The sequence below is a fragment of the Penicillium oxalicum genome, chromosome VIII, assembly GCF_001723175.1.
Source record: "Penicillium oxalicum strain HP7-1 chromosome VIII, whole genome shotgun sequence".
Classification (NCBI taxonomy): domain Eukaryota; kingdom Fungi; phylum Ascomycota; class Eurotiomycetes; order Eurotiales; family Aspergillaceae; genus Penicillium; species Penicillium oxalicum.
This window is the reverse complement of record NC_064657.1, coordinates 339751-365281: the sequence shown is the minus strand read 5'-3', so window position 1 is coordinate 365281 and position 25531 is coordinate 339751. Positions and strand designations below refer to the sequence as shown.

The 25531-nt window shown below is 50.3% G+C and overlaps 8 protein-coding genes across 8 annotated transcripts; 5 read left to right on the top strand and 3 right to left on the bottom strand.

Moving 5' to 3' along the window:
* Window positions 1-464: 464 nt before the first annotated feature.
* Window positions 465-843, bottom strand: POX_h09478 (uncharacterized protein; the record flags this gene model as incomplete). The annotated part of the gene is made up of 2 exons (XM_050118232.1): window positions 465-668; window positions 793-843. The coding sequence occupies 2 exons, from the start codon at window positions 841-843 to the stop codon at window positions 465-467; spliced, it is 255 nt and encodes an 84-aa protein (XP_049965019.1).
* Window positions 844-2507: 1664 nt separating this feature from the next.
* POX_h09477 (Iron sulfur cluster assembly protein 1) lies at window positions 2508-3207 on the top strand (the record flags this gene model as incomplete). The annotated part of the gene is made up of 2 exons (XM_050118231.1): window positions 2508-2946; window positions 3038-3207. 2 exons carry the CDS (start codon window positions 2508-2510, stop codon window positions 3205-3207), a joined length of 609 nt encoding a protein of 202 aa, XP_049965018.1.
* Window positions 3208-4102: 895 nt separating this feature from the next.
* Window positions 4103-6199, bottom strand: POX_h09476 (ABC1 family protein MCP2; the record flags this gene model as incomplete). The annotated part of the gene is made up of 3 exons (XM_050118230.1): window positions 4103-5013; window positions 5076-5683; window positions 5760-6199. The coding sequence occupies 3 exons, from the start codon at window positions 6197-6199 to the stop codon at window positions 4103-4105; spliced, it is 1959 nt and encodes a 652-aa protein (XP_049965017.1).
* Window positions 6200-6815: 616 nt separating this feature from the next.
* On the bottom strand, window positions 6816-11378 carry POX_h09475 (Cytokinesis protein sepH; the record flags this gene model as incomplete). The annotated part of the gene is made up of 10 exons (XM_050118229.1): window positions 6816-7635; window positions 7697-8147; window positions 8211-8415; window positions 8477-9349; window positions 9405-10214; window positions 10268-10700; window positions 10765-10829; window positions 10884-10913; window positions 10975-11109; window positions 11193-11378. 10 exons carry the CDS (start codon window positions 11376-11378, stop codon window positions 6816-6818), a joined length of 4008 nt encoding a protein of 1335 aa, XP_049965016.1.
* Window positions 11379-13491: 2113 nt separating this feature from the next.
* POX_h09474 (uncharacterized protein) lies at window positions 13492-14803 on the top strand (the record flags this gene model as incomplete). Its single annotated transcript, XM_050118228.1, has 2 exons — window positions 13492-13502; window positions 13585-14803. The coding sequence occupies 2 exons, from the start codon at window positions 13492-13494 to the stop codon at window positions 14801-14803; spliced, it is 1230 nt and encodes a 409-aa protein (XP_049965015.1).
* Window positions 14804-15946: 1143 nt separating this feature from the next.
* POX_h09473 (uncharacterized protein) lies at window positions 15947-16831 on the top strand (the record flags this gene model as incomplete). Its single annotated transcript, XM_050118227.1, has 2 exons — window positions 15947-15986; window positions 16155-16831. The coding sequence occupies 2 exons, from the start codon at window positions 15947-15949 to the stop codon at window positions 16829-16831; spliced, it is 717 nt and encodes a 238-aa protein (XP_049965014.1).
* Window positions 16832-17893: 1062 nt separating this feature from the next.
* On the top strand, window positions 17894-18657 carry POX_h09472 (Period circadian protein; the record flags this gene model as incomplete). The annotated part of the gene is made up of 3 exons (XM_050118226.1): window positions 17894-17991; window positions 18104-18261; window positions 18380-18657. The coding sequence occupies 3 exons, from the start codon at window positions 17894-17896 to the stop codon at window positions 18655-18657; spliced, it is 534 nt and encodes a 177-aa protein (XP_049965013.1).
* Window positions 18658-19489: 832 nt separating this feature from the next.
* POX_h09471 (Ribonucleoside-diphosphate reductase large chain) lies at window positions 19490-22304 on the top strand (the record flags this gene model as incomplete). Its single annotated transcript, XM_050118225.1, has 3 exons — window positions 19490-19508; window positions 19640-19797; window positions 19878-22304. 3 exons carry the CDS (start codon window positions 19490-19492, stop codon window positions 22302-22304), a joined length of 2604 nt encoding a protein of 867 aa, XP_049965012.1.
* Between the last annotated feature and the right edge of the window lie 3227 nt (window positions 22305-25531).

The window sequence follows — 25531 nt, the reverse complement described above, 5'->3', positions numbered from 1 at the left end:
GTTCTTCGACGAGCCTTGCATAGTTGACGGACTGCTTGCTGGGCGCTGTGAATTCCGATCTTCTCTTTTCCACCATTCAAATGATGATCTTTTCTATTGATTGAACCGGGTTGTTAAACACTTGAACTCTCGGGCATGATCATTCATACACTGAAAATTCTGATTGAATATGGAAAGAGAAGATTTGTTTTTTGTTTTCGCAGCTGAATTCGACAAACCAAATTCAAAGTTTGGAGTGATGGCATGTTTCCACATCGCCGAGTACTATCTTTTGTCTCTATGAGCAAGGTGATTACCAAGATGTGGAGGACCAGTCAATCTTAGATCTTATCAATCTATCGTACATATTCTCGGTGCATAATGGCAGCCTTGACACGGTGACACGTAGCTCTGTAGTCTGTACTTCTGCAGCAAGTTGACTCAATCGATTTCAACGAGTTGCCTCCTTAGATCAGCACGCTCCTTCAACCTGATTTTCCCCCACGACTCTCTTCCAGAGCTTCTTTCATCCATGAGGAATCCCGATCTGCTCGACCCGATACCCGTTGTTGCGAGCTGGGCATCCCTGGCGAATCTTGTGCCTCACGTCGCGCCGTACGGATGGAGCTGAAGCAGTATGAGCAGAGAATCACCGCCATAGTGAAAGCAGCTATAGGCGCATTGATGGACTAGACATTATCAAAAGTCAGTGACGTCTATCAGATATCGACTGACTGAATGTGGAATCGAGTCAAGCCGGTCTTGCTTTATCTGGCATATGTGGGCGTGGTGCAGAACAGAAGGTGAACGTACGCCTCTTGTTCTACCCAGTGTTTTAGGCTCATTCGGAGGCCAGGAAGACATTTTGAGGTACTAGGGAATAATGGGGTATATGGTAGCACTTCGTATGCATTGGAGAGCAGGCGAGCTCTTGATCAGCGCACGTTGGCGGGTGGGTATTCTAGATTGTGCAGTGATGCAAATACGAAGTTGGCTGGAAACCAACCCAGGTAACGTAGTAGGGAAGGGAAGCTAAGCTGCCTAAGGTTCCTCTTCCGCCTCCCAGATCCTCGGGTCTCTTTCATATTGGAGAGCAGATCGAACAGTCTACACTTCATTGAACGAGGAGCCCGTGGATGGTTTCGTTTGAGATCTTAGAGTAGAAATCTCGGTCGGACGATTTTGTAAATGAAATAAGCTCGCCAATAATGGGTTGGAGTGCATTTGCTAAGCCTGTCACTACCTAAGAGTATTAAGGAAAGCATTTCAGGAAATCAGTGATTTAAGAAACAGTGATCAACTTCAACTCGCGCTTAACCGTTTAGAAAATGAGGCTTCATCCAGCTCTGGAAATTGCCAGCTGTAATGAACCTCGATGCATGGAGCTGGACTGGACTGGACTGAGACGGGATAACTGGAGCAAGATGGGTGGCCCGTCTGGGCAGGCAGGATCCATTTGCGCCTGGAAGTGCTAACACGGGCGAGATATGAAAGAGCGGTAATCAGATAGGAAATAATTGTCAGGTGCGGAGTATTTTTGTTGATCATTGTAAATAGTAAACACAAGCCATTCACGTTCGCTCAGAGCTTGGTGCGTATAACTACATGTCCGGTGACTGTTCCCTTATGCCTACCGTGACTTTCCGAGAAGATATTCGGCGAGATTGCTATCTCCGAATATTCGGAGCGGAGATGAGGCCAGTAGGTCGGGGTTATGGGCAAGACTGAATTGTGTACCTACCTGGTTCCAGTCTACTGAGATCTGACCAGAAATGGGATCAGACCGGTCGCTGGTCAAACTATATATGCATTACACGATTGAACGATGAGATCTACAAACGTCATGAAGATGATACTACATTTGCTTCCGACTCAAACCAGAAGTTTTTCAGAGTACGGAATTCTTTATTTGCTTGGCTATTTCCGAGTGACTGTGACGCTTATCGGGACCATCAACGTAATCTGTCTCCATTCTGGTTATCTATCCTGGCCATTTGATTGGCTTGATTTCCTCCCCCCTCACTCTCCGGAAACTGCTTTTTACATGGTCGATATCTACGGAGAAGTCACGAACGTTTTGTCGTAACACTCAGTCGACAACTTTGAGCTGGATGATCATAATTTCTCGATAGCCAAATTGCCAGAAGAATTAGCAGAGAAGTTAAATTAGGGATGCGATTTTTTGACACATCACTGAGAAGCAAATGATCTGAAAGTGATACTTCGACCAAGCAAGTCGAGTGATGCAATTCGCTGAATCCGGCATCCTTTAAGCCGGCAGAGGATGAGCTGAGTCAGCTCCGATGGTCGCGACCACGAATCCGAGGTCGCAATGGGATTATGTAATGATCAGATTATTTAGCAATGAATTCATCACCTCCTCTCGTCCCCCATATCAGATCTGCCGTTTTTTGCCATCGTCAACTACTCAATCCATCAACTCTCTCCCACCATCAAAACAATCCACAACCACACAGCTTACTGAACCAACCCATTCCTCAAAGAGCTCTGAACTCAGCTACATCACCATGTTCAAGCGTCTCGTTACCGTCGCTCCCCGCGTCGGCGTTGTTGCGCCCCGTGCTTTTGCTCCCCTCGCTAGCTTGCAGTCCGTCCAGCCCGTCCAGCGTCAGGCTTCCGTGCCCGCCCAGCGAAGGAACTATCACGAGAAGGTTCTCGACCACTACAACAACCCCCGCAATGTCGGATCCATGAAGAAGGGTGACCAAGACGTCGGCACTGGTCTCGTCGGTGCGCCCGCCTGTGGCGATGTTATGAAGCTTCAGATTCGGGTGAACAAGGACTCTGGTCGTATCGATGACGTGGTCTTCAAGACCTTCGGATGTGGCAGTGCTATTGCCTCTTCATCATATCTGACCGAGCTCGTCCGGGGAATGACCCTGGAGGAGGCCGGTAAGATAAAGAACACGGATGTGGCCAAGGAGCTCTGCCTGCCCCCCGTCAAGTGTAAGTGATATCATCTGGAGAGACAGATCTCCTCTCCCCCATTTCTTTTGCTTTTACATGAATCATATATACTCACATACCTGATCAACAGTGCACTGCTCAATGCTTGCCGAGGACGCCATCAAGTCTGCCATCTCCGACTACTACAAGAAGAACCCCAAGGTGAAGACTACCGATCTCTCCGGGACGGGTGCTTCCATGTCAAATGTCAAGGTTGAAATTGAGCAGACTCCCAACGGTGGTGCTGCTGCTTCTTTGTAAAGCAGACACACTCTCCAATCTGCTCATCATTCTGCCTTGTAGGCTCTCCAACTCACTCTCCTCCTTTGCCCCGTTTGTCTTCACAGAACAATCGTTTGATCCAACAATTCCCCCTTTTCATTATGATTTGCAACTACTTCTTTGGTGGTTATGAGAAGGCTCTCATCCATCCTGTCAATGACCGAATTCGTCATTGCTGATGCAATCTTTCATTGTTCATGGTCGGCTGGGAGCCACAAACAAATTGATCAATTTGTTTGCTGTACAGTTTTATCTACTTTACCATTTTATTTTGCCTTGTCGTTTCTTTATCCCCATTTTGTCAGTCTGGCGCTTTGGCATCTGGAACCCCGATCGATGACCTATTGTATCTGAAAAAGCGTGACTCCGTGATAGTCTGAATGAAAATAATGATATCATTCACACATTCCCGCTTCTATTACCATACATCTTTCGTATCCTTGAAGTTTGAGCATCCCACGTGCATGAGCTTCCCTCGGAGGATCTTCTTTAACGAATTTCCATGCGAATTAAACCCTTTCTTTGAAGAATCCAGGCTGGCAAGTATGCAACATTTACACAACACACCCTTACGTGACAAGTCTGATTCGTGAACACTGGCCCGACTTAACCTTTGACCAGCTGCAACAAAGACAAAATAGAAATCCCGGTCTAATCGCATATTTTACAAACCATGTAACGCCCGTCGCTGACACACAAGTAGATCCCGAACGAGAAAGTTCCGTGCGGGTGCCAACGGGTGCCCTTGCATCTCCAAAGAGGAGAAAAAGCCAACCTTCAACAAAATGGGTAAGAGGGTCGCAGCCCCTAATATGTACAAAATTCGAAACACCACGTCAATTGAACTGGTCCCACATCGATCCTCAGCAAATGCCTACAACGCAGTTTGCAGACCGAGTCTGCTTTTCACAGATAAGAGGGTCTCATAAACGGACAATCTCGCTTCAACACGAAGATATCCAGCCCACGCAGAAAGGTACTGGAAGAAATTCAGGAAAATGCCGCCTGAGTTGCGAATGATTTCCATCTGTTCTTCAAAGACGGTACGAGTGGCGTATCGGGCCAGGATCAAGAATGTTCGCATGGGGCCCTGGCGTGTGTGGAGATTCTCGTCAAGACTCCGGGCTAGAAATGACAAAGGCAAGGGAAGCAGACTGTTAGCATGGGAATTATAGACGGGAAAATTGGGCGTCTGGAAGGAGGACGACTCACTCAGGTCATTGGTCTTCAAAATTAAAAGGATGATTCGGGGTACTTGACCCAACAACACAACAAGCTGCTGCAACATGCCTTCGCCCAGGGCTCCGGTGATCTCCTTCTTCTCATCGTCTGTCCGGGTAGAAGCAACATTCTTCTGCGTCAGGACGGTAAAGTCACGGCCGGTGATGGCACTGGCGAAGAGTGGGAAATGTTCATCTGTGACACCTGCGACCTTGTAGGCATACTCGCGCATCCGTGGGACGTCGGCATCAAGGACAGCGAGCCACAGCTTGGCGTAGTTGCGACGCAGGTCTCGATCGATCATACGGTAAAGACCGTGATCGTACAGAATGATGTCGAAGTTGGGATGGCTACGGTTGGGGTTCGGCCGAATGGCGATGTTACCGCCATGAGGGTCGCAATGAAGCGGAGCCCCGTCACCAAAGATCATTTCATTGAAGATGTGAGCAAAAGCAGCCGAGACTTCGTCCCGGTCAATGTTGTTGGCATCAAGATATTCGAGATCGTCTGGTCGGCGGCCTGAAATGCACTCCATAACGAGAATGCGCTTTTGGGACCACATCACTATCAAGACAGTCAGTCAAACAAGACTTCTTAGAACGTGGACTCTGTAAGCGCGAACATACCCTCGGGAATCACGAGTGGCGCATCGGAGTGCTTTTTAAAGTACTCGTTAGCTGCAGTGGCATTCTGAGCCTCCATCCGAAAGTCCAATTCTACAGGCAAAGATTCATCCATCTCACGCGATAACCACTCGAGGTCGTACTCTGGGAAGAACCGCTTCAGCATTGAGAATGTGAACCGGGTTAGAGACAAGTCAAGCGGCACCCACTCGGCGAGAGCAGGGTGCTGCACCTTGACCGCAACCTTTTGGCCATTTTCCTTCAGTGTAGCAAGATGAACCTGGGCAAGCGAAGCCGCTCCAATCGGGGTCGGATCGAAAGAGCTGAACAGTTCGTCGATGCGCTGGCCAGTGTCTGTGACAAACATCTCTTCAACTGCCTCGATAGATGAGACAGGGCACTTGTCCTGCAGTGGGATAAAAGTCGAGGTCCATTCGATAGGTAGTAGATAGCCCATGCTACTCAGGTGTTGTCCTAGCTTGATGAAGATCGAGCCATTCTGTTCCAGTACACGAAGTGTTCGATTTGCACAGCGCTGATGGCATGCGCGAATCAGGGCATCGTAGTCTTCAGGCGATGCAACGCCGGCCTGTTTGAGAGTAACACGGTAACTATGTAAAAAGAGAAACTGCGTGTCAGCTTATTCATTGCTCAAATGTACCAAACCTCATATCTCAACCCACTTACTCGTTGATGCAGACGGCAAGAGCCCCAAGCACGCGACCACTCCTCCTCGCCGCATTATAGATGTGTTTCACTTCATCCGAGTACACAAGTCCTCCTACACCGAGCAGTCCTAGTACAGCAAGATACTTCAGGTACCTTCGCTGCGCCGGTCTCGAGCGCGGAGCCGATATCGTGTCTATTGAGCTAGACTCCGCGGGAAAAAGAGCGAAGCGGTTGGTCGAAAACGAATTCGTCGAGGGCCGACTCAGGATACCGGAAGATCGTTGGGACTTCCATGATACTCTTGACTTCGAAAACGCTTGCGAATCATGTATGGCTGGCTTCAAGTATGTGTGGAACGATGCGCCAGCGGAAGCGGAAATCGATGCTTTGCACGATGGCCCGATGACCGTCGCGGGACTGGCAAAGGCCCGCAGCGGTGCACGAAGCGCTGCCGTCATGCCAAATTGAGCTGGGATGAATGACAGCAAGACGGTGAGGAATTGTATATCTTGAGAGTACATTCGACTTCTCACTCCATGGCTTGCACGCAGAGAAAGCAGCTGCGCTGATCAAGGAAATTTTTCTGAAGCGGCATCGCCACCAATCGGTTGATGCTTGGCCCAGTCTCGGGCACCAGGAACCACACGTGATCCCGATCTATACGAGAATCCAACCGACGTCATCGCCACTGAGAGACGGATATTCCACATTCTATAGCGCTGCCGTCGTGTGGCAATTGAAGTGGCATTTCATGCCAAAGAAATAGAAAATACATACATTACACGTGTGATCAAGTAAGATGTTATGCGCAAGGGCAAGCACTGTAACGCAACTATGGAAAAACTGAGCGCCTTTTATGTATGCGGCCATGTGTAGTAGCCAGTACTCAAACATGGGTATGGAGAATGACCATGAAATTGATCATGGGAAATGCGGACTTGTGCCGGCATGTCAAGCATATACCAGAGTCTACTGATTTTCGACCTGACAATATCGAAGGTTTGAACCCATAATAACAATGACTGGGTCGCGCTATGCATGACGTTCAACAACGAGAGCGTACTGTAGAATGCATCATGTCCATTCGGACTCTGCATTGGTGGGGCGACGACGACGCGGCATGACCGAGCTCCGACGATTCAAAGAGCTCTGGGCTTTATCATCATCTTGAAGAAACTCGACCTGGGAAAGCCGATTAGACATGCCTCGCGGCATCCGAGATCGCGCTGCTGCGGCACTTCCATTCAGGGCAGAACCCAATGATGAGGTGGTGCCATCACGACTTCCTGGCCGAAGCGCAAAAGATGAACCGGAGAGAGCATTGCGAGAATGACGGGGCGTCTCGCGGGTTTCGAGGAATGATCGAGACTGACTGTTGCGATTGCTCGAGGGCGTGGAGGGCGTAGAGCCGGAGAAAGGGTTAGGGCTGGGTGTGGAAGTGCTCTTCCGACGGCTCGTGGGTCTGCGCATAAGACCGAGCGAGTTACTACTTCGTTCGCTGGACTGAACCAACTTTCCTGCCATGTCTCGCACCAAGATGGCAGGGTCGTTCTCAAGTTCTCGGATTGCGTCCAGCAAGCCATACGTGGCAAGTAAGCCACCTTGCTGTTCAGTGGAGTCACAGATGCTGGAAATGATGCGAAGGAGGTTCAATCGGACTGCCGCTTTGTTGTGATGAAGTTTCTGCCCAAGTCGACTAAAGAGATCGGGCCTTGCCAGAGTGGAGGCGACCGGGGGACTGAGACGCAAGAGCTTTTGAAGTGGCTCGAGCAGATTTTCAAAAGAATTTGCTTTGGAGAGCGCAAGACACCGTACAATGGCATCTGTGAAGGACGTTTTGTCATGGCGATTGTCCAGTAAATGCTCTTCAACCTTGGCCGTTTCCTCTTGAAGCCTGCAAGAATCGTTAAACCCAGGCACTTGACAGCTGGCATGATTCCGACGCGACGACTTACCAGGTGAAGATGGCATCCAAAGCAGTAACTTGCCAGTAAGGATCCGCGAGAAGCGAGATGTAAAATGCAAGTCCCTTATTGCGCCATAGCTCTCGACGACCAACCTTTCCAGATTGAGCCATATCACACAGAATGGGTAGTGCAAATTCTTTAAGGGGGCGCTCTGTTTTCACAATCCTTTGAAGTAAGGGCACAATGCCATTCAGTGCCGCGTCTTCCTGGCGAGTCTTGTTCAATCGACACATGTTGTAAATTGTATTCAAAATCTGATTCGAGACTTCGCGGAAGTGGCTGCGCCCCATGGTGGATTGGAGGAGTTCGGTGAGCACGTCGATCGCATTCGAATTCTGCAGTGCATCCAGAGTAGTTGAAAGCATCGACAGATTCTTGATAAACTTGAGCATTGTAACCTGGTGCACTGGCGACATCCGCCGCAATTCCTTGAGAACCCCTAATGTTTGCATCATTTTAGCCCACTGTCAGTAATAAATCAGGTCAGGTTTGGTTAGCTTACGATGTAAGACGGTCCGCTCCGCGACCATCTCTTTGACGTGGTTTTCGGCCTGGGAGAATATAAAGAAAATGTTTGCAATACGACCTTCGATGACCTCGGCCAGCTCTCCATCTTCATTCAAGACCCGGCTGAGGACAAGGGAGAGTGGATCAAGCACGGAATTGCGGGATAAGATCCTGCAAAAGTCGTTTTTGGGCGTAGACCCCTAGATGCCATGTGATTAGCTTCATCTTAGCAAAGACGGAACGACGAAGGGGGCAGGTTACTTGTAATTCAAACACGCTCCAAATGCCATTCACTCCAATGAGGACTAGATCGCGCTCATCCTCATAGTCATCCTCCAAAAACTCGACCAGGACGTTGAGACCGCCCGCGCTCACGAACATCTGTAGCGTGAGTGTGGATGTCTGGAACATTTGCTGCACAAAAGCAGCCGCTTCCAGTCGAATCTCCCGTGGATATTTCTTCGATGCGAACTCGTTCACGATTGGGATACCGCCCACGAAGCAGAGATTCTCTTGAATCTCATAGTCGTTGTAGATGATTGCATTCACCACTCTGAGGAGATAGTACACAGTATCTCGCCGACGTGAGGTGTCTAGAATTTCCAAAATTGGCAGCATGCCGTGAGCGCTAATAATTATATTCTTCGTTTCAGGAAGATCGCAGAACACTGTAAGGAGCTGCTCGGAAATCTCCGCGAGAACATCCTCATCTTGTGATGTCTTCAAAGAGCCGACTAAGCCTTCAACTTGGCTCCGCAGACGGGCGTACTTGTCACGGGCAATGTTGGCTTCAAGGTCCATTTCGTCAAATCCTTCTTCTAGCTGTGCGAAGGGGTCATCATCGTCATCCTGGTCACCTAGCCACGAGTTATTCGACAACTTGGAGTTCAGCATAAGAGTACTCTGATCTGAACCATTGTCGCTCTCTGGTTTATCGAGAGCCACCTGATCGGCCCCAAGAATGTCGGAGAAGTCTTCGTCGCTCTCATTCTCTGCAAATCTTTGTATCTCGATGGTTGAACGATCACGCTTGACAGAGAGTTGTTTTCGCAGTTGGGGATGATGACCAGCCAGTTCATCGTCGAAATGCCAGTCTTTGTCATGGGTGGGAGAGTCTGGGTCATCGTCCATTTCCTAATTCTCTCTGTCAGCAAAGAACTATCCAGCCACATTCATGAGTGAGACAAACATGAAATATTCCTAGCTTCCGATCCAGGACATCCTCGTTGGCCATGATCAGATCTGTATAATCCTCGACGGAATTTTCTTTATACAAGACGGCCGGCCGGGGTCGTCGAATGGGTGGAGTTGGAGTCTGGGACAACATTGGAACATTTTGCAGGGCCGAGGCTGGCTGTACTTTGGACTGGCGGCGCCTTGACGGGCTGCGATTCTTAGAAGGTTCGATCGATGATGCCTTGGCTGAGTACGGGCGGATGGTCTGCAAAGGATCGTTGTCGCCCGAGAATGAGCCACACGCACTGCCGTCGGAGCCATCGAGACTCTCCTCTCCCCTGATGATGGTGCCATCGAGAGATGCGAATGCTTTCAGCTTCTCAGGCGAGAGTTTGCCCCCGAAATTGTCCTGCGGCCGCAGGTGAGGCAGCTGCAACGCACTTGGAGAAATTGCAGTCACAAAATCATCGTCCCAATTGTCGTCTTCGTTGGACGACGGTGACCGAAAGCGATCGGCGATCTTGATCGATGTAGGCGATGGAAGCGTGTCGACCAAGGAACTGCTGCGAGCAGTGGGCAGGGATCCAGCGCTCGGATCAAATTTGTTGTTCGGCTTCCTCAAGGTCCCGGCACCAGGTGATCGTAAAGCCTCATTCCACTCTTGCACACTCTTCACAGCTTCCTCGTATTCCGTGGACTTCTTTGGAACGACTGAATCGGTTCGGCGGGCATTGACGATCCACGGGTGCTTGAGTAGCTTCCTGGCTGATACCCGAAGATTTGGATCTTTTTGGAAACATTGCATCAAGAAGTCTTTCACTGCCTGGAAATATGGTCAGTATTGCCGGAGGCACCGTCAGCCGCATATCCACTCACTGGGGAAGCGCCCTGTGGGAGAGGGGGATGATCGTCATTCACGATCCGGAAGAGAGCGGGCATTGGCTGAAGATTATGGTATGGAGGTTTGCCCTCAAGCAGCTCAATGACGGTACATCCCAAGCTCCAAATATCTGACGCTGTTGTTGCTCCAGATAGCTCAATCACCTCCGGGGCCATCCAATACGGGGTGCCGACCACGCTTGACTCGCTCAATCCCGTCGTGCGGCTAGCAACTCCAAAATCAGCCAATTTGACTAGACCTTCTTTGGTGGTCAGAATGTTGGCTCCCTTGATGTCTCGGTGAATGACACCCTGTTCGTGCAGATACAAGAGCCCATGCAACACCTGAGACATGTACAGGCCAACCAGATTCTCAGGGAAGCGACCAAAGTTTTTAGCGATAGAATGTAACGAGCCATTTTCGCAGTACCTGTTGATTCCATCATCAGCAGCTACTCGTGATCAACTGGATTTAGCAAGCGTGGGGAGCCTACTCTAGGATAATATTTAGAGTTTCAACGGATTTGACGAATCCGTGGTACTTGACGATGTTCGGGTGCTGTATTCTGGGTCAGGGGAAGTTTCTCACACTCAAGGCCAGGTTATTTCTTACATCGAGGTTTTTGAGCAAATCAATTTCGAGCTAAAAGACCCGTCGTTGTTAGCTTCTGCCCTTGAAACCGGTAATCGGGCTGTAGCCATACCATGATCACACGCAATTCGGTGGTCGGGAGATCAGTCAACTTGATCTGTTTCACCGCAACAGTCTCTCCTGTGTTCCAATTCAAGGCTCGATAGACTGATCCAAATGCGCCCTTTCCAAGACAGTCGCCCAGTTGCTGAAGAGCGTTGCAGCCACCATTAGCTTGTCTTCCAGTATCCCTTCGACTCAGTGCGCGCAATTTTTCTGGGCTTCACGTACATAGTCCTTGAGCTCTGCGACATCCTTAGCAGATGTCTTCGGTCCTTTCTCTTCTCTGAGTTTATCGTCGCGCTTGACTGGGCTGGTGCCAGCTCGGGTCAAACGCGGTTTCAGAGGCGTGCCCGGCGTTCGTGATGGCGTGAGGGGTCGCTGCCCCTCACTGGCTTCGCCGGAGCGAGAGACCATAGCAGCTGTAGCCCGGAATTTGTTTGGTCTAGCGTGTTGTGCGTCCTCAAGCGTCTGTCTCGAAGGATGGTTTCGGGTATGCGTAGGTGGGGTTGGGAGGTGAAGGTTGGACGTGAGGCAGGAGCCGAGGGTAATCGTCTCAAGGAATCATGTCCGCCACAGTGTGATCTAAAGTCACTGGTCAGTCTCCAGTGATCGGGTGGTAAACACGCAGTCTGGGGGGTGCTTGGTGAGATTGGCGGACCTTGTCGCATGCACGATCGATTGTCGGCGGTCGGATTGGGTCTCACTAAGAGGGCATAACAAATGAGAACGTGCGACCACGCTACTGAAGGCGACTGATTATGAGCTCAAAGCAAGTGGCGCAGTTTGTGAGCCCATACACTTTGGGGAGACTTGGTGTTTTGTGCAATGAAATCAAAGGCAGAGGAAGAATCAGGACAGACGGAGATGGTTGGGGCTCGAGCATGAGTTGTTTTGAACTTTCCTTCTCCACGGGCGGCATGATCTTGCGGCTATGCTGACGCCCGCCGATCAGCCCTACGGAGCTCTTCTTCATGGGTCCCAATATGATTGTCTTGGCAGCGCCCGATCTTTGAAGAAATCCTTAATTGCAGAGTGCACAACCTATCTCAGGAGGGGTGTCAGAAGCGGATTCGATTCCACCAAGGCAACATAAATACTCATGGAAAGTCTCCGCATAGTCTCCTATCTCCTTGCAAGGCCCCACTTTTGGGGGAATGAAAGCTAGCTCCGACACTGATAGCACTGCTCTGTGACCCAGATTCAGGGACACATCATCGTAAGTGAGGAGGATCTTGTGGCAGGTGAGATGCTCGGTGGCTGATCACTCATGAAGCTTGGGAGAGCAAAGTGCATAGAATTTCGCACCAGGATGATAGTATATGTATAGCGCTGCAAAGAACTGCCGAGCTTAAGGGAAACGGTGACTAAAGACATGAACAACAGAAGATGTCATTTATATAAATTCCCTGGATCGTCTACATACAGCCACTTCGTTGGTAGGCGCGGGCAATGACTACCAGTCCGTCCACAGTTGTATGCACTTTAAGCGAATGAGATACCCCTTGAGGCTATTCTCACAACAAGTGAGCGGCAGACTGGCAAACATGGTCACCAAAGGGCATTGTCAGTCTCTTGCATATTGTAGGTAATGAGTACTCTCTATAATTGGTGTGCGTACCTTAGAAAGGTGCGGTAATCGCTGCAGCTATGAATCGACTTGGTCTAAGAACCTAGGTAGCATCTATCTCTTTTTCTGCCAAGCGGATATACCGGTCTCATCAAACAAGGGCACCGAACTACTGCCCCACGGTCAAATAAGACAACAGAACGTTTCTGCATGCACCCGCCGGGTAGATGGCATAAATTTGCACAGAATTGCCGTTCTAATAGTGCTTGATAATCAGAAACGCAGAACAGCCCGATAGCAGAGGCTTTGGTCCGATTGGGCTTCCTAGAGATATGTCTATGAGAGAAGCCCGGCCATGAGGATGGGGTGATGTTGTTGGTAACAACCAGTCAGTACTCGGTACCTCGTACTCACTAATTGACCTTTACCAATTGACCAAGTTAATATTCAGTCCACTGAAGTTTGTCTACATGTTCGTTTCTGCAGCAACTAGATCTCTTTGCACTGTCCCATCCCATGGCCATATTATCGTTACTTCAAACCAATGTTTCCATTTTCTCTTTTCTGGGGATGAAGTTGTGTTTACACTCCTCCAATCCAATTGCATCCAGAGCGGTGGGGGTGTCCGATCTCATGTTTGCCGCTCACTTGCGCCTCAGTCCTGATCGATGACGAATCACATGACACTCCCAGCCACTCCGCATTCTGTCAGTCGTCACTGGTCCAGTTGTCGCCGCTCGGGAATTACCCCGTTTCCCTTCTGCCTTTCTCAGAGAAAAATATCCCGCTCCTCCTAGCCTCTTCCTTCCGATCGGTATCCATCTTCCTCCCGTGTCCCCACCCCAATACGCCAATACTCTGGGGGAGTCGGGAACGCGTGCGCTTTGCTTTGTGTCATCACTTGCTGACCGTCATTTTCCCATCTCTGCACTGTTTGTTTCGTGGATCCGCCTTCTCAAGATGGGCATTCCGTACGTTCTCACCCTGAGTTTACCATTTTACCCCCGTTGCAATGCGCCACTGGGTCATCCCGCTGAATTGACATGGAAATAGTATGTGGCGCGAGCCCTCAGAGGTCGACGCGCTCAAGACGTTGGAGAAGGATGCGACAGCTGCCGGAAGATCGTCAATTCGCCGCTCGAATGCGACTCGATCGCAAACATTTGCGCGCGCTCGCCGAATGATGTCCAGCTTTCACTCGCAGATGCTTGAAGAAATCCAGCGCGGTGCGACCGAGTCTCGGGTCCCTGTCCGCTCGCCTGTGTTGAACTTAGGTGTCAGTGAAGACGGTATGGACCTGGAAACCAGTCGTCGCGAGGCCATGGGTCTTCCTACCACACGTTCTGAATCGCAACGTCGCAGCGAGCAGGTCGGCCGACGCTCCAGTGCCGCTCGTGAATTCACCGACTTCCTCGCTGCCCGAGCCGGGGTTCAGGCCCGCCGCGCGATTCAGTCGCGCAACTCTTCTCGAGCCCATCTCACTCCAGGCTTTGCACCTGCGATGTCGCATCACATGTCCGCCTCGCCTGACCCCTCATCACCACATCTCCAGCTCTCGGCTATTGCGCTTCCAGCTATGCGCAGCTCCGCCCATCGTGATCACTCCGACAACTCGACCCCTCCAACCGCTCCTCTGCCGGGCTATCGCCCTACTCTCCCATCCAGCCTCGGTCCTCGCGACTCCCCAGTCGATGGCCTCGAAGACCGCCAACGAAGCTTGAGTCCCGACCCAACGGGCGAAAATGATGTCTGGGAGACATTTCTCACCACTATGGCGCCTGATGTCGACGGACCCTCTTCTCACGCATCGATCTCGTCTAATCGCGCAACGGAGGGGAGACGTAATGCTGCTGTACTCGCCTCGGCGATGCTACCGTCACAGAGTGGCCAGTCACGCGCCGTTCAGCTAGCACTTGATCCCTATCCCAACCCACTTCAGCCCTGTGATTTTTCCTCCTCCGACGAAGATGGGGACGACAATACACCTGCAAACTACCATCGCTACGCCAGACCGTCTGGAAACCGATCGTCCCTTGGACGCTCCGCAGGTCTGCATTCGACCATGAGTAATCACCCGCCTGTCTCCACGATTGCCCTCTCCTTCCCGGATCCCTCCTCTCCGGATTTGCAGCAGATGCGATCCATTCTGGACCGGCTGGCTCGTCGTGAGGACATTCCCGATGATTGGTGGGCGGGCGCGGGTCTTTCGCGGTCTCTGGGCCGAGATCTTGGTGGTAATGCTGACACCCGCGACCATGCAGATGGTTCGTAAACCACCTCAGGGGTTTCCTGCTGGTCTGCCAGCATCGTGACGACTGTTCTGTTTGCACCCATCTCTGATATTTGGGATTTCGAGCCATGCCCGGGGCGTTACTTTTCTTTTCTTCTCTTTTTTGGGGTGGAGGCTGGCGAAGGGTCTATTTCATTTTTCGGCGTTCGAGGCATCGGAAGGCCTCTTTCGCTTTTCTTACGCACTTGTGATCTTGTAACTCTTACATATGCATGACCGACGCCACCGAGGCGCTTTCAAGCACTGGATTTGTATTTTGAACCCCGGGGCGCTCGTTCCGGCTGTATGGACCATTGAGGTTTGGCACCCAGGTCCTGTGTCCGGGGAAGCTTGTTGACACTTTGTACATATCGATTCCTGCCGATATGTTCTTCTTTTGGCCCATGCACCATTGTCGAGAGTTATCCCATATCGTCAAAACAAAAGCACGTGCTGAATGGAAAGATAAACTAAGCTCGTATGACCTTGTGATCTTTGTTGAAATTCCTCTTCTTTTTGTGGTTTTTCCTTTTTATTCATCGAAGAGGTATATGCCTGGGCCTCACTTAGGCCGCAAGTGTAGTCCATGATCCATTGAGCTGTTGGTGAAGCGAAGCTCCCTTCTCACCTTTGCTGCGTTCCTCCCAGGTTCACTTAGGATTGGTTCAATTCATCCATAACTGTGGCGGGTGCAGCATCCCGCCGCGAGCCTCCAACCTACAGACTTTTCTAGAAGTTCTTCGGGTGACGTATGAGCGGCCTTCCGCCGGAGACTCGGAGCACAGCAGTCCCCACCAAAGATCAGTCCGCAATGACCCCGCTGAATGGAATTGTTCTGAGCAAGAAGCAATCCACATTCAGCCTATTTTGCAGAGCTTGATATGTGAGTCTGGATTCTATGCGTTGCGCCTAATCCCCAATCAAATTACTTCTCCTCTGCCATCTTCTTGATACAATTCCCCTCGATTAATGACCTGGGAGATCCTGTGTTACCCCCGCATTCGCACGCGACACCTGCACCTTCGTTGACCAACTCAACTGGGCACTTGCTACCCCTCGTATCAAATTGCATTGCCCAAAGTGTCTCCAAGCAAAACGAATTTGGGCGTCGAGCATATTGCTCGCTCCTCGGCCCCAACTGCTATCATGGACGAGCAGGTTGACCGCCTGGTCAATAAGACGTGGGGTAAGTAGATCGGATACATGAACTTGACGCCGACTTCTTCGCCGCCATGGGAGCGATTGCTGTGGCCCATGGCGCGTGACACTCGAAGCGAGACTTCTCCAGCGATCTGTGGTGGAACTGGGTTGTCGGATTTATTTGCACTGCTGACTATCTCTTGTTATCTTTTAGCCAAATACTGCTCTATCCCCGACAATGCTCGCCTCCTCATCGCCGTCAGTGGCATTCCCGGCTCTGGGAAGACCGAACTAGCCAGCACATTGTCCAGACGTATCAATCAGATCCATTGCTCCGAGAATCCTTCCTCAAATACTCCACTCGCCACCTCTCTTCCCATGGACGGCTACCATCTCACGCGCGCACAACTCGCCGCAATGCCCGATCCCAGCCATGCCTTTGCCCGCCGAGGCGCCGCTTTCACCTTTGATGCCCCCAAATTTCTGAGCCTGGTTCGCGCTCTGCGCGAGCCACTTACACCTACTGCCAAACCCATCTACGCACCCAGCTTCGACCACGCGGTCAAGGATCCCGTTGATGACGATATTGCCATTCCACCCACCACACGGGTGATATTCTTCGAGGGGAACTATCTCAGCTTAAACAAAGAGCCGTGGGATGAGATTGCCGGATTGATGGATGAGTTGTGGTTTGTTGAAGTGGACTTTGAAGTTGCCCGGAAGAGGTTGGTTCGAAGACATGTGAAGGCAGGGATCGCGGCAGACGAAACGCAGGCGGATGTGAGGGCCCGGGAAAATGATTTGGTGAATGGACAGGAAATTGTGGACCATCGATTGCCAGTCCAAGAAGTGGTTTCGAGTATCTTTGATCCGACCTGGGAGAGACTTTGAGGAGAGTACTGCGGGCTACATGCAGGAGCCCTGGAATGGCTCGACGATGAGATTCAAGGAAGTTCTGCTGTGATACGTGACAGCAGGACTTCTCGCAATGGCCCTCGACATTTACGATAAATTCCATGAGTGAAGCATGATGATGTTCATGATGATGACAAACGAAGCAGCGCTTTTTTAGACACGGGCTTTCTTGCGGCTTTGCACTCGTAAACGAAATCAGAGTTCATAGAAACAATATGCAAGATGGAACGTACGATATGTAGATTGTAGGCTGCCACGGCCAAGACCAGGCGGTTGTTGTTCTCAAACCCTTCCGTAACTTGTGCAGACCGAGTGATTGACTCATCAGCGAGCAGTGACGGCCCAGTTGGTGAATTCTATGGAGAGACTGCTATATACACGAGTCGATCGTCTTCATTACTCGTGGCACTTGACCGAATCCGCGTGAGTTTTTCCAAGCATGCGGTTACGGGTGCCTGACACTAGACCATTCTGAGACAGTGAGATGGGGTATGGTCACCATTGAAAGGCCAACCCACCACCAACGGTCATTGGTAATACCACCGACAGCAATGACTTTGAATCTGAAATTTGGCTCGCAATTGACATACGTCTAAGTACTTGGTCGAATTAGGTAGTTCCCACGTTGTCATACAGACACAAACAACCACGTTACGGCTAGCACACTAGAGTGGGGTCATCCACCACTGCTCGCTCATTGGCTCCTCCTGGCATCCTCTCATCTGGAACGAGTGTCAGTGAAACCCACACTTGTCCCATTTGGTCAGGGGGACCCTGATTCTTTTCCACCCTGAAGGACCATTTGGAGATCCGACCCAAGACTTCCTCCTCATCACTCTCTTTGACCCTACCATCTTGCATACACTCCTTCATCGTTGCAAAACCCAGTCGCTCTTTAGCCCAAAACAACCCTCCCCACGATCTTTACAATCCAACTTCGACAGTCTTCCGACTTCGCTAAATTAGTCCTTTCCAAATCGCTGTGCGATCATCGTCTTCGTATTCCAGCTCCCATCACTCATTTTCGATCCCATCGCCATGTTTTTCAACAAGTCTACCATTGCTCTGGCCTGCATCGCCTTGGCCAACCTTGTCTCTGCTGGTCAGACTCCTGCGTGTCTGCTGTCGGTTGTTGGGTATGTCTTGTTCTGTCCCCTGTGACCGAGCGACGATGCATACATGCTCCAACCCCTCGATCAACATTCCGATCAAGACCGTTGTTCACTGACAGCTCCTCTTTCTTCGTAGTCACTCGGAAAACCCCGCTGACCTGAAGACTCTCTGTGGATCCGGTTCCTCGGATGTCATGTCAGACATTGCCGACAAGTGCGGCAACAACCGTGAGGCAGCTCTCAAGGTCTACGCCAGCACTTGCAAGGCTGCCGGCTACACCGTTGATACCAGTGGTAAGAAACTCTTCCGGCAAAAGGACGAGAATCATACCCTCCAGACTGTCTGCACATTGGTCGATCAATTTGTAGCAGGGAGAAGCTCGGTGATTCAGTCGGGCTAATTTTTTTTCAGTCACCTCCACTGCCAGCTCTTCCTCCGGGTTTGTCACAGCCACCGCTACTGCTTCTGGCTCTGCCAGCGGCACTGCCGGTATTGTCGCGTCCAGCACCGCTACTGGCGCCGCTGGCTCCGGCTCTGGCTCCTCTACTGGCTCCGGTTCTAGCACTGGTGCATCTGGCACTGCCTCTTCCGACCCCCCTGTGGGCACCCTCAACGCGGCCGCTGGTCTCCAGTTCCAGGGCTCGGCCATTGCTGCTGCTGTCTTCGTAGGTGTCGCTGCCTTGTTCTAAACAGCTTCGGCGGACTTCTGTGATTGGACATTGCCTCACAGAAACCTGAGCATATTGTTGGGTGGGTTCGTTTGATGGGTGTTCTCCATCCCTCGAACTCTTTCTTGTCCACTGTCTTCTCGCACATGTCTATTCGATCAGCCCTGCGTTTTCCCACGACCAGGGCTACTGCATATTTGAAGTTCTCCTTTCCTGGTCCCCTTTCTCTGTTCTCCTATATTGATTGGTACCTTCGTTCGTGCCGACGTGTGACCTGCACATGTATGAGTGAAGTCGTGTTGATGTACTGGGCACGGCCGCCGCCAACTTCACCCCGTAAGAGTAGTTGATCAGCAATCATATTAGCAATCTGACCCAACATCTTTCTCGATCGATGTATTGCGTTCATATTGAATGATGTACTGCAGCTAAATTGATACCGAAAGTGCCGTCATCGATCGCTCAGTTCCAAGCGCAGGCCGGCCGAGTGACCACTGTCGCGTGTTCACGTGAGGAGCGCGATCCAAAAAACAATATTACTCAGCACGGTAATTAAAGTGGACATTGATGGGAGCCGAAACAGGCCCAACGCGAAAATTCACGAGCCACAACGCGTCTCCCCAGGCGACGTCAAATATCCTCGCCCCTCCGGCTTGCTTTCTCTCCTTCTCATCCCACCTCTCAACGCTCTACTTTTCCCATAATCCTTTTCTCTTCTCGGCTTTATTCAACCCCTCACTGAGCCTCAAATCTAATCTATATCCCCCTTCTCTATCATCCTTTATACCCTTTTTCTCTAATCATTTCTCTTTACCCCCCCTTTTTTTCTTCTCTCCTACGCTCGTGTCCCATAATGTTCGTTTACAAGCGAGGTAAGCATCGAGAATCTCAGACCCTCATGACACGGGCGGTGGTTAAAGGACACGCGTCCGGCGTGAATATTGATGGCCACACCCGTTGCCACCGATGCTTAAGTGAAAACTAACCTTGATTTTTTCCACAGATGGACGCAAAGAACGCGTGCAGTTCGATAAGATCACTGCTCGTGTTTCCAGACTTTGTTATGGCCTTGACCCTGAGCATGTCGACGCTGCGGCTATCACACAAAAGGTCATCTCTGGTGTGTACCAGGGTGTCACCACTATTGAGCTGGACAACCTGGTGAGTGGCGTCTCTCCATCTTCTTGATCTGAAAATCTTCCAAAGAAAACTCAAAGCGCTAACCATTCTTGTCACAAAAGGCTGCCGAGACTGCTGCTTACATGACCGTCACACACCCTGACTACGCCATTTTGGCAGCTCGTATCGCTGTTTCCAATCTCCACAAGCAGACGAAGAAGCAGTTCTCCATGGTCATCGACGACCTCTACCACTATGTCAACCCCAAAAACAACAAGCCTGCCCCTATGATCTCAAAGGATGTATACGAGATAGTGATGAAGCATGCCGAGGAGCTCAACTCCGCCATTGTCTACGACCGTGATTTCAACTACAACTTCTTCGGATTCAAGACTCTGGAGCGTTCATACCTTCTCCGTATCAACGGCAACGTTGCCGAGCGGCCCCAGCATCTCCTGATGCGCGTTGCTGTTGGAATTCACGGTGAAGATATCGAGAAGGCTATTGAGACATATCACTTGATGTCCCAGAAGTACTTCACTCACGCTTCTCCCACTTTGTTCAACGCGGCTACTCCTCAGCCTCAGCTTGCTTCTTGCTTCTTGGTGGACATGAAAGAGGACAGCATTGACGGTATCTACGATACTCTCAAGACCTGTGCTATGATTTCCAAGACTGCTGGTGGAATTGGTCTCAATGTTCACCGCATTCGTGCCACTGGCTCTTACATTGGTGGAACCAATGGTTCCTCCAACGGCATTGTGCCCATGCTCCGAGTGTTCAACAACACTGCCCGCTACGTTGACCAGGGTGGTAACAAGCGTCCTGGTGCGTTCGCCATCTACCTCGAGCCCTGGCACGCCGACGTCTTCGAGTTCCTCGATCTCCGCAAGAACCACGGCAAGGAGGAGATTCGTGCTCGTGACCTGTTCTACGCCCTCTGGACACCCGATCTCTTTATGAAGCGTGTCGAGGCCAACGGCGACTGGACTCTGTTCTGCCCCAATGAGGCTCCTGGCTTGGCTGACGTTTACGGTGATGAGTTCGATGCTCTGTACGAGCGCTATGAGAAGGAAGGCCGTGGTCGCAAGACCATCAAGGCTCAGAAGCTCTGGTACGCCATTCTCGAGGCTCAGACTGAGACCGGTAACCCCTTCATGCTCTACAAGGATGCTTGCAACAAGAAGAGCAACCAGAAGAACTTGGGTACCATCCGCAGCTCCAACCTGTGCACGGAGATTGTCGAGTACAGTGCTCCCGATGAGGTTGCTGTGTGTAACTTGGCTTCCCTGGCTCTTCCTTCCTTTGTGGATGCCGCTCGTGGCGAGTATGACTTTGGCAAGCTCCATGAGGTTGTTCAAGTTCTCGTTCACAACCTGAACAAGATCATTGATATCAACTACTACCCTGTTCCCGAGGCCAAGAAGAGTAACTTCCGTCACCGTCCCATTGCCCTCGGTGTCAACGGTCTGGCCGATGCTTTCCTGGCTCTGCGTTTGCCGTTTGACTCCCCCGAGGCGAAGCAGCTGAACATTCAGATCTTCGAGACTATCTACCACGGTGCCTTGACCGCTTCCGCCGACCTCGCGGCCAAGAACGGCCCCTATGAGACCTACCCCGGCTCTCCCGTTTCTCAGGGTATCCTGCAGTACGACATGTGGGACCGCACTCCTACTGATCTCTGGGATTGGGCTTCTCTGAAGGCCCGCATTGCCGAGGTTGGTGTGCGCAACAGTCTCCTAGTCGCTCCCATGCCCACCGCCAGTACTTCGCAAATCCTGGGCTTCAACGAGTGCTTCGAGCCCTACACCTCCAACATCTACTCCCGCCGTGTCTTGGCTGGTGAGTTCCAGGTTGTCAACCCATGGCTGCTCAAGGACCTTGTCGACCTCGGCCTGTGGTCCGACAACATGAAGAACCGCATCATCGCCGATGGTGGTTCCGTCCAGAACATTCCCAACATCCCGGCTGACATCAAGTCCTTGTATAAGACTGTGTGGGAGATCTCGCAGCGCTCCATCCTTCAGATGGCCGCTGACCGTGGTGCTTTCATTGACCAGTCCCAGTCCCTGAACATTCACATGAAGGAGCCTACCATGGGCAAGATCACCTCTATGCACTTTGCCGGCTGGAAGATGGGTCTGAAGACTGGCATGTACTACCTCCGCACCATGGCTGCCTCTGCTCCTATCCAGTTCACTGTGGATCAGGAGCAGCTCAAGGTTGAGGACACCAACGTCGCTCGTTCCAACATTGCCCTGAAGAAGCGCGCTGGTGGTGGTGGTACCTCTGCTTACTCTGCCATTCCCCGTACCGCCTCTGACGAGTCCCTTCCCGTCAAGAGCGCTGTCAGTGTGGAGACCTCTCGCACATTTGTCGAGTCTGCTGCCCCAGCTGCTGCTACCCCTGCTGCCTCCAACGGCGCCGAGCAGGAGACTGGGGAAGCCGAGGCTGAGACTGAGGGCAAGTCCGAGGAAGACATTTTCTCCGACAAGGTCCTCCAGTGCAGCATCGAGAACAAGGAGGCTTGTATCATGTGCCAGGGTTAAAAATCCCTCTCTTCCGAGAAAAAGAAAAGAGAGAGGTTGATTGTTTCTGTTTTTGTTCCCATTTTTCTACGACTACCATGCTTGATCCCCCTATGTACCTGTTTTGCCATGCCTTTTTTTTGTCATTCATCTTTTTTCTCTCAAAACTCTTCCGTGTCTCTGTCTGGTGCTTCCTCAGTATCGGTCACTGCGATTTCAATGTATTCATATTACGAGATTGATGGTTTTTTTTTCTTGTTGATCGTTCTTGTTAGAAACTTTTTTTTACGTCTGCTTGACTATTGGTGGTTGGTCCACCTGGCGCGAAATCATTTTGATTCTGTTTTTATTTACGCGTCTTAGTCCAATGAAGGTCTTTCTTGTTTACTTCTGATCCCAAGGGGCATGCCGTAAGAGATAAGGTACTTGAGGGCGTGATCTGCTGAGGTCTTTCTTCGTACCTTTTCTTCCCGCCGTACTGCCAGGTGCGAGTGCCTGGTAAAACTACAGAGTAGATGACCGTCACCTTGTCCCCTATAGGGTACATCTCATTTATTTGAAATCAACGTGGGATATCCGACGCCCAGCTCTAAGTCTTTCTCCATGTCCTCCTGCCCTTCTAGAACATCAAAAACCCCCGCATCAATGTGAAACATCTCCGCCCTGCACTTCCACATGTTGGAGCTGACCGGGTCAAGATTTGAAAGCGTTCCAAAACGCCTCGCACTAGGATTCGCTGCCCATCTGCCAGACTCCAACAGTGCATACCGCATACCTACATGTTAAAGGTTTGTGGAAGCTGATGAAAAATGCCTACCTACTGGATGGATATGAACGCATACATATACATACTACTGCTCACAGATATTCTCCCAAACACGCATATTGATCTATCTCAAAACCTGACCCTCTAAACAGAGTCTAACCTTAGCTGGCATCCATCATTGATCATATCAATATTCGAAATCCACGCAAGGTAGTACATGAGTACGTAGGTATACCATCGTGATGAAATTATATATTCGCAATTCCTACTGAGGGTAGATAAAAACCCAAGGGAATAGTCCAGATGATGAATCTCTCTTCTATTCACCAGTGCTTTTCGAAATCATAAATCGCCAAGTATTCCAGCCTATATCAACGTTATTAGTAGAGCTCCCCGCGTGGCTATTAGATTCCTGCTTACAGTAGAGTTCTAGATATTAGGGCTAGATCCTACGAGCCGATTCGCGGGTAGCGCGAGCTAAGGACTCGCGAGTAATTGCAAGGCCTATGTTAGTGAGCAGAATCCAAGGGATAAACAAAAGGCCTCATTTGCATGTATCATCGTAGCGTTCGCTCTTCTTCATATTCCCCTTCCTCTCTAGACTTAGTTTTTTCTTTCGAATGCACCGAATTAAACCCTTCTGGCTACTTTCGGACTGGCTCGTGACAGTTACCACTCTTTTTTACCTTTCCTGCTTGCCATTTGTTCATGTAGCGAGTTCCTAGTCCTAGTTATAGTACATCATCATAGATGAGTCGACCAAACAGGCTACAATTTCTATTACTTTGACTTTTATAGACGCGCGTCCAAAAGGTAGGAGAAAGGAATGCTGAGATTGATATAGGTGGAGTATTCTACCTGAGGCAGACTGGCTGACCCTCAATCCGGTGCTAAATACTAAACAATTCCATGCCCCATTTCATATACACACAATTGACCTCGACTAAAAACTCGGTTGAGCAAGGCATTTTCCGAGAAAAAGGCGGTTGGTAGTAGGTGCGGAAAGCAAAAAATTATTTCTTGCCGGGACAGTAAGCCTTGCCATCCGTAACGTGACAACGCTTCCCATCACCACCCCCACTTTGCCTAGTGCACTAATCAGATGCGTGTTAGTCTTGCTCAAAATACGAGGTATCAGAGTACAATACCTTGCCATAATCACACTTGCTATATTTGCTAACCTTAGCATAGTCGCACTAGGACATTCATAGAAGTAGAGAACTCACACGTTAGAAAAAACGCCAATTTTGCATTTAGTGCCATTGCATTCCTGTAACATCATTTAGCATCTAGATCTTGGACATAGTATTGTTATCAAGATCAGCCACTCCTTCGTAGGTACCGTCACGAGCAGATAAAAGGTTGGCATTTAGCTCTGCGGCCGGTGACGCGGAGGTAGCTGTGACCCCAAGAAGAAGGCCGGCAAAGAGATAGAAAAACTTCGTTTTCAGAGGTCGAAAGTTGAGCAATAGATGAGAACGTGAACTTGAATGGGCCGGTACATAGAATCAAAATCCGGGACGAGGCCCCTTTTATATAAATACTTATAGTATACAAACGCTCAGACAGTGGGTTCATAATTAATCGGGCCCAGTGACTCGGTTAAGCTGACGTGAGAAACGTACCACGAGATGGCGAAGTGATTGAATTATAGAATGTAGCTACCTTCCTCATGTGGAATGATGTAGCGTTCTATCTGCGCGTGGATCCGCATTTGGAGATATTGATAATAGGGCAACATACAATGACATTCGTCGCCAAATCAGAGGACTCAAATGTATGGATAGTGTCCCTGTCCTATGACATGAGAAAAGCAGTATCTAACTTTTAGCCATACCAAGGCGACTGATCTCACCAACACACTGACTGCTAATCGGTTACCTTGGCAGGTGATACAGCGCGCAGCTCACTTAGTGATGGGTTGTGTCCGATATAAAATCAGTTTGCCCGTTTTTAAAGGTTTAATTATCGAGCTGGATTGAAAGCCTTCGTAGGCCAAACGAGGGACCGATTGAGTGTAACTTAAGCGGATCTGGGATATGATAGCGACGCAGAAACCCACTTTACCTGTCTAACCAGAGCCTTCAAGCTGATTTCACTGATTACTTGGTCCCGGCTAAATTTAGAATCTGTCAATTTTGAAATATCTAGGCTGGTCTTTATCGGTAAGAAAGCGGGGTCATCTAGTCTGGGTTGATATTGAAACTCGGTGGCCCGACGAGTATAGGGCCATCGTCTGGTATCGCCGGCTGGATCCTCCTGCCTTTAACTTAGCGGGTGACGATAGAGCTTCTTGATACCATAAACTTGGTGGAAATTGGCGCATACGACGACATTCCCGCTTGCTTGGTTGAAAGAGCAATGGCCAGGTGGCTCGCTATCGCGGAAAAAGATAAAATCGATGTGTATCCGCGTAGCTCTGTGAAGCTTCGCAAAGTTTTACCCCACAACGGTCTCTTGGCATGCGCCGTTGAGAATGTGC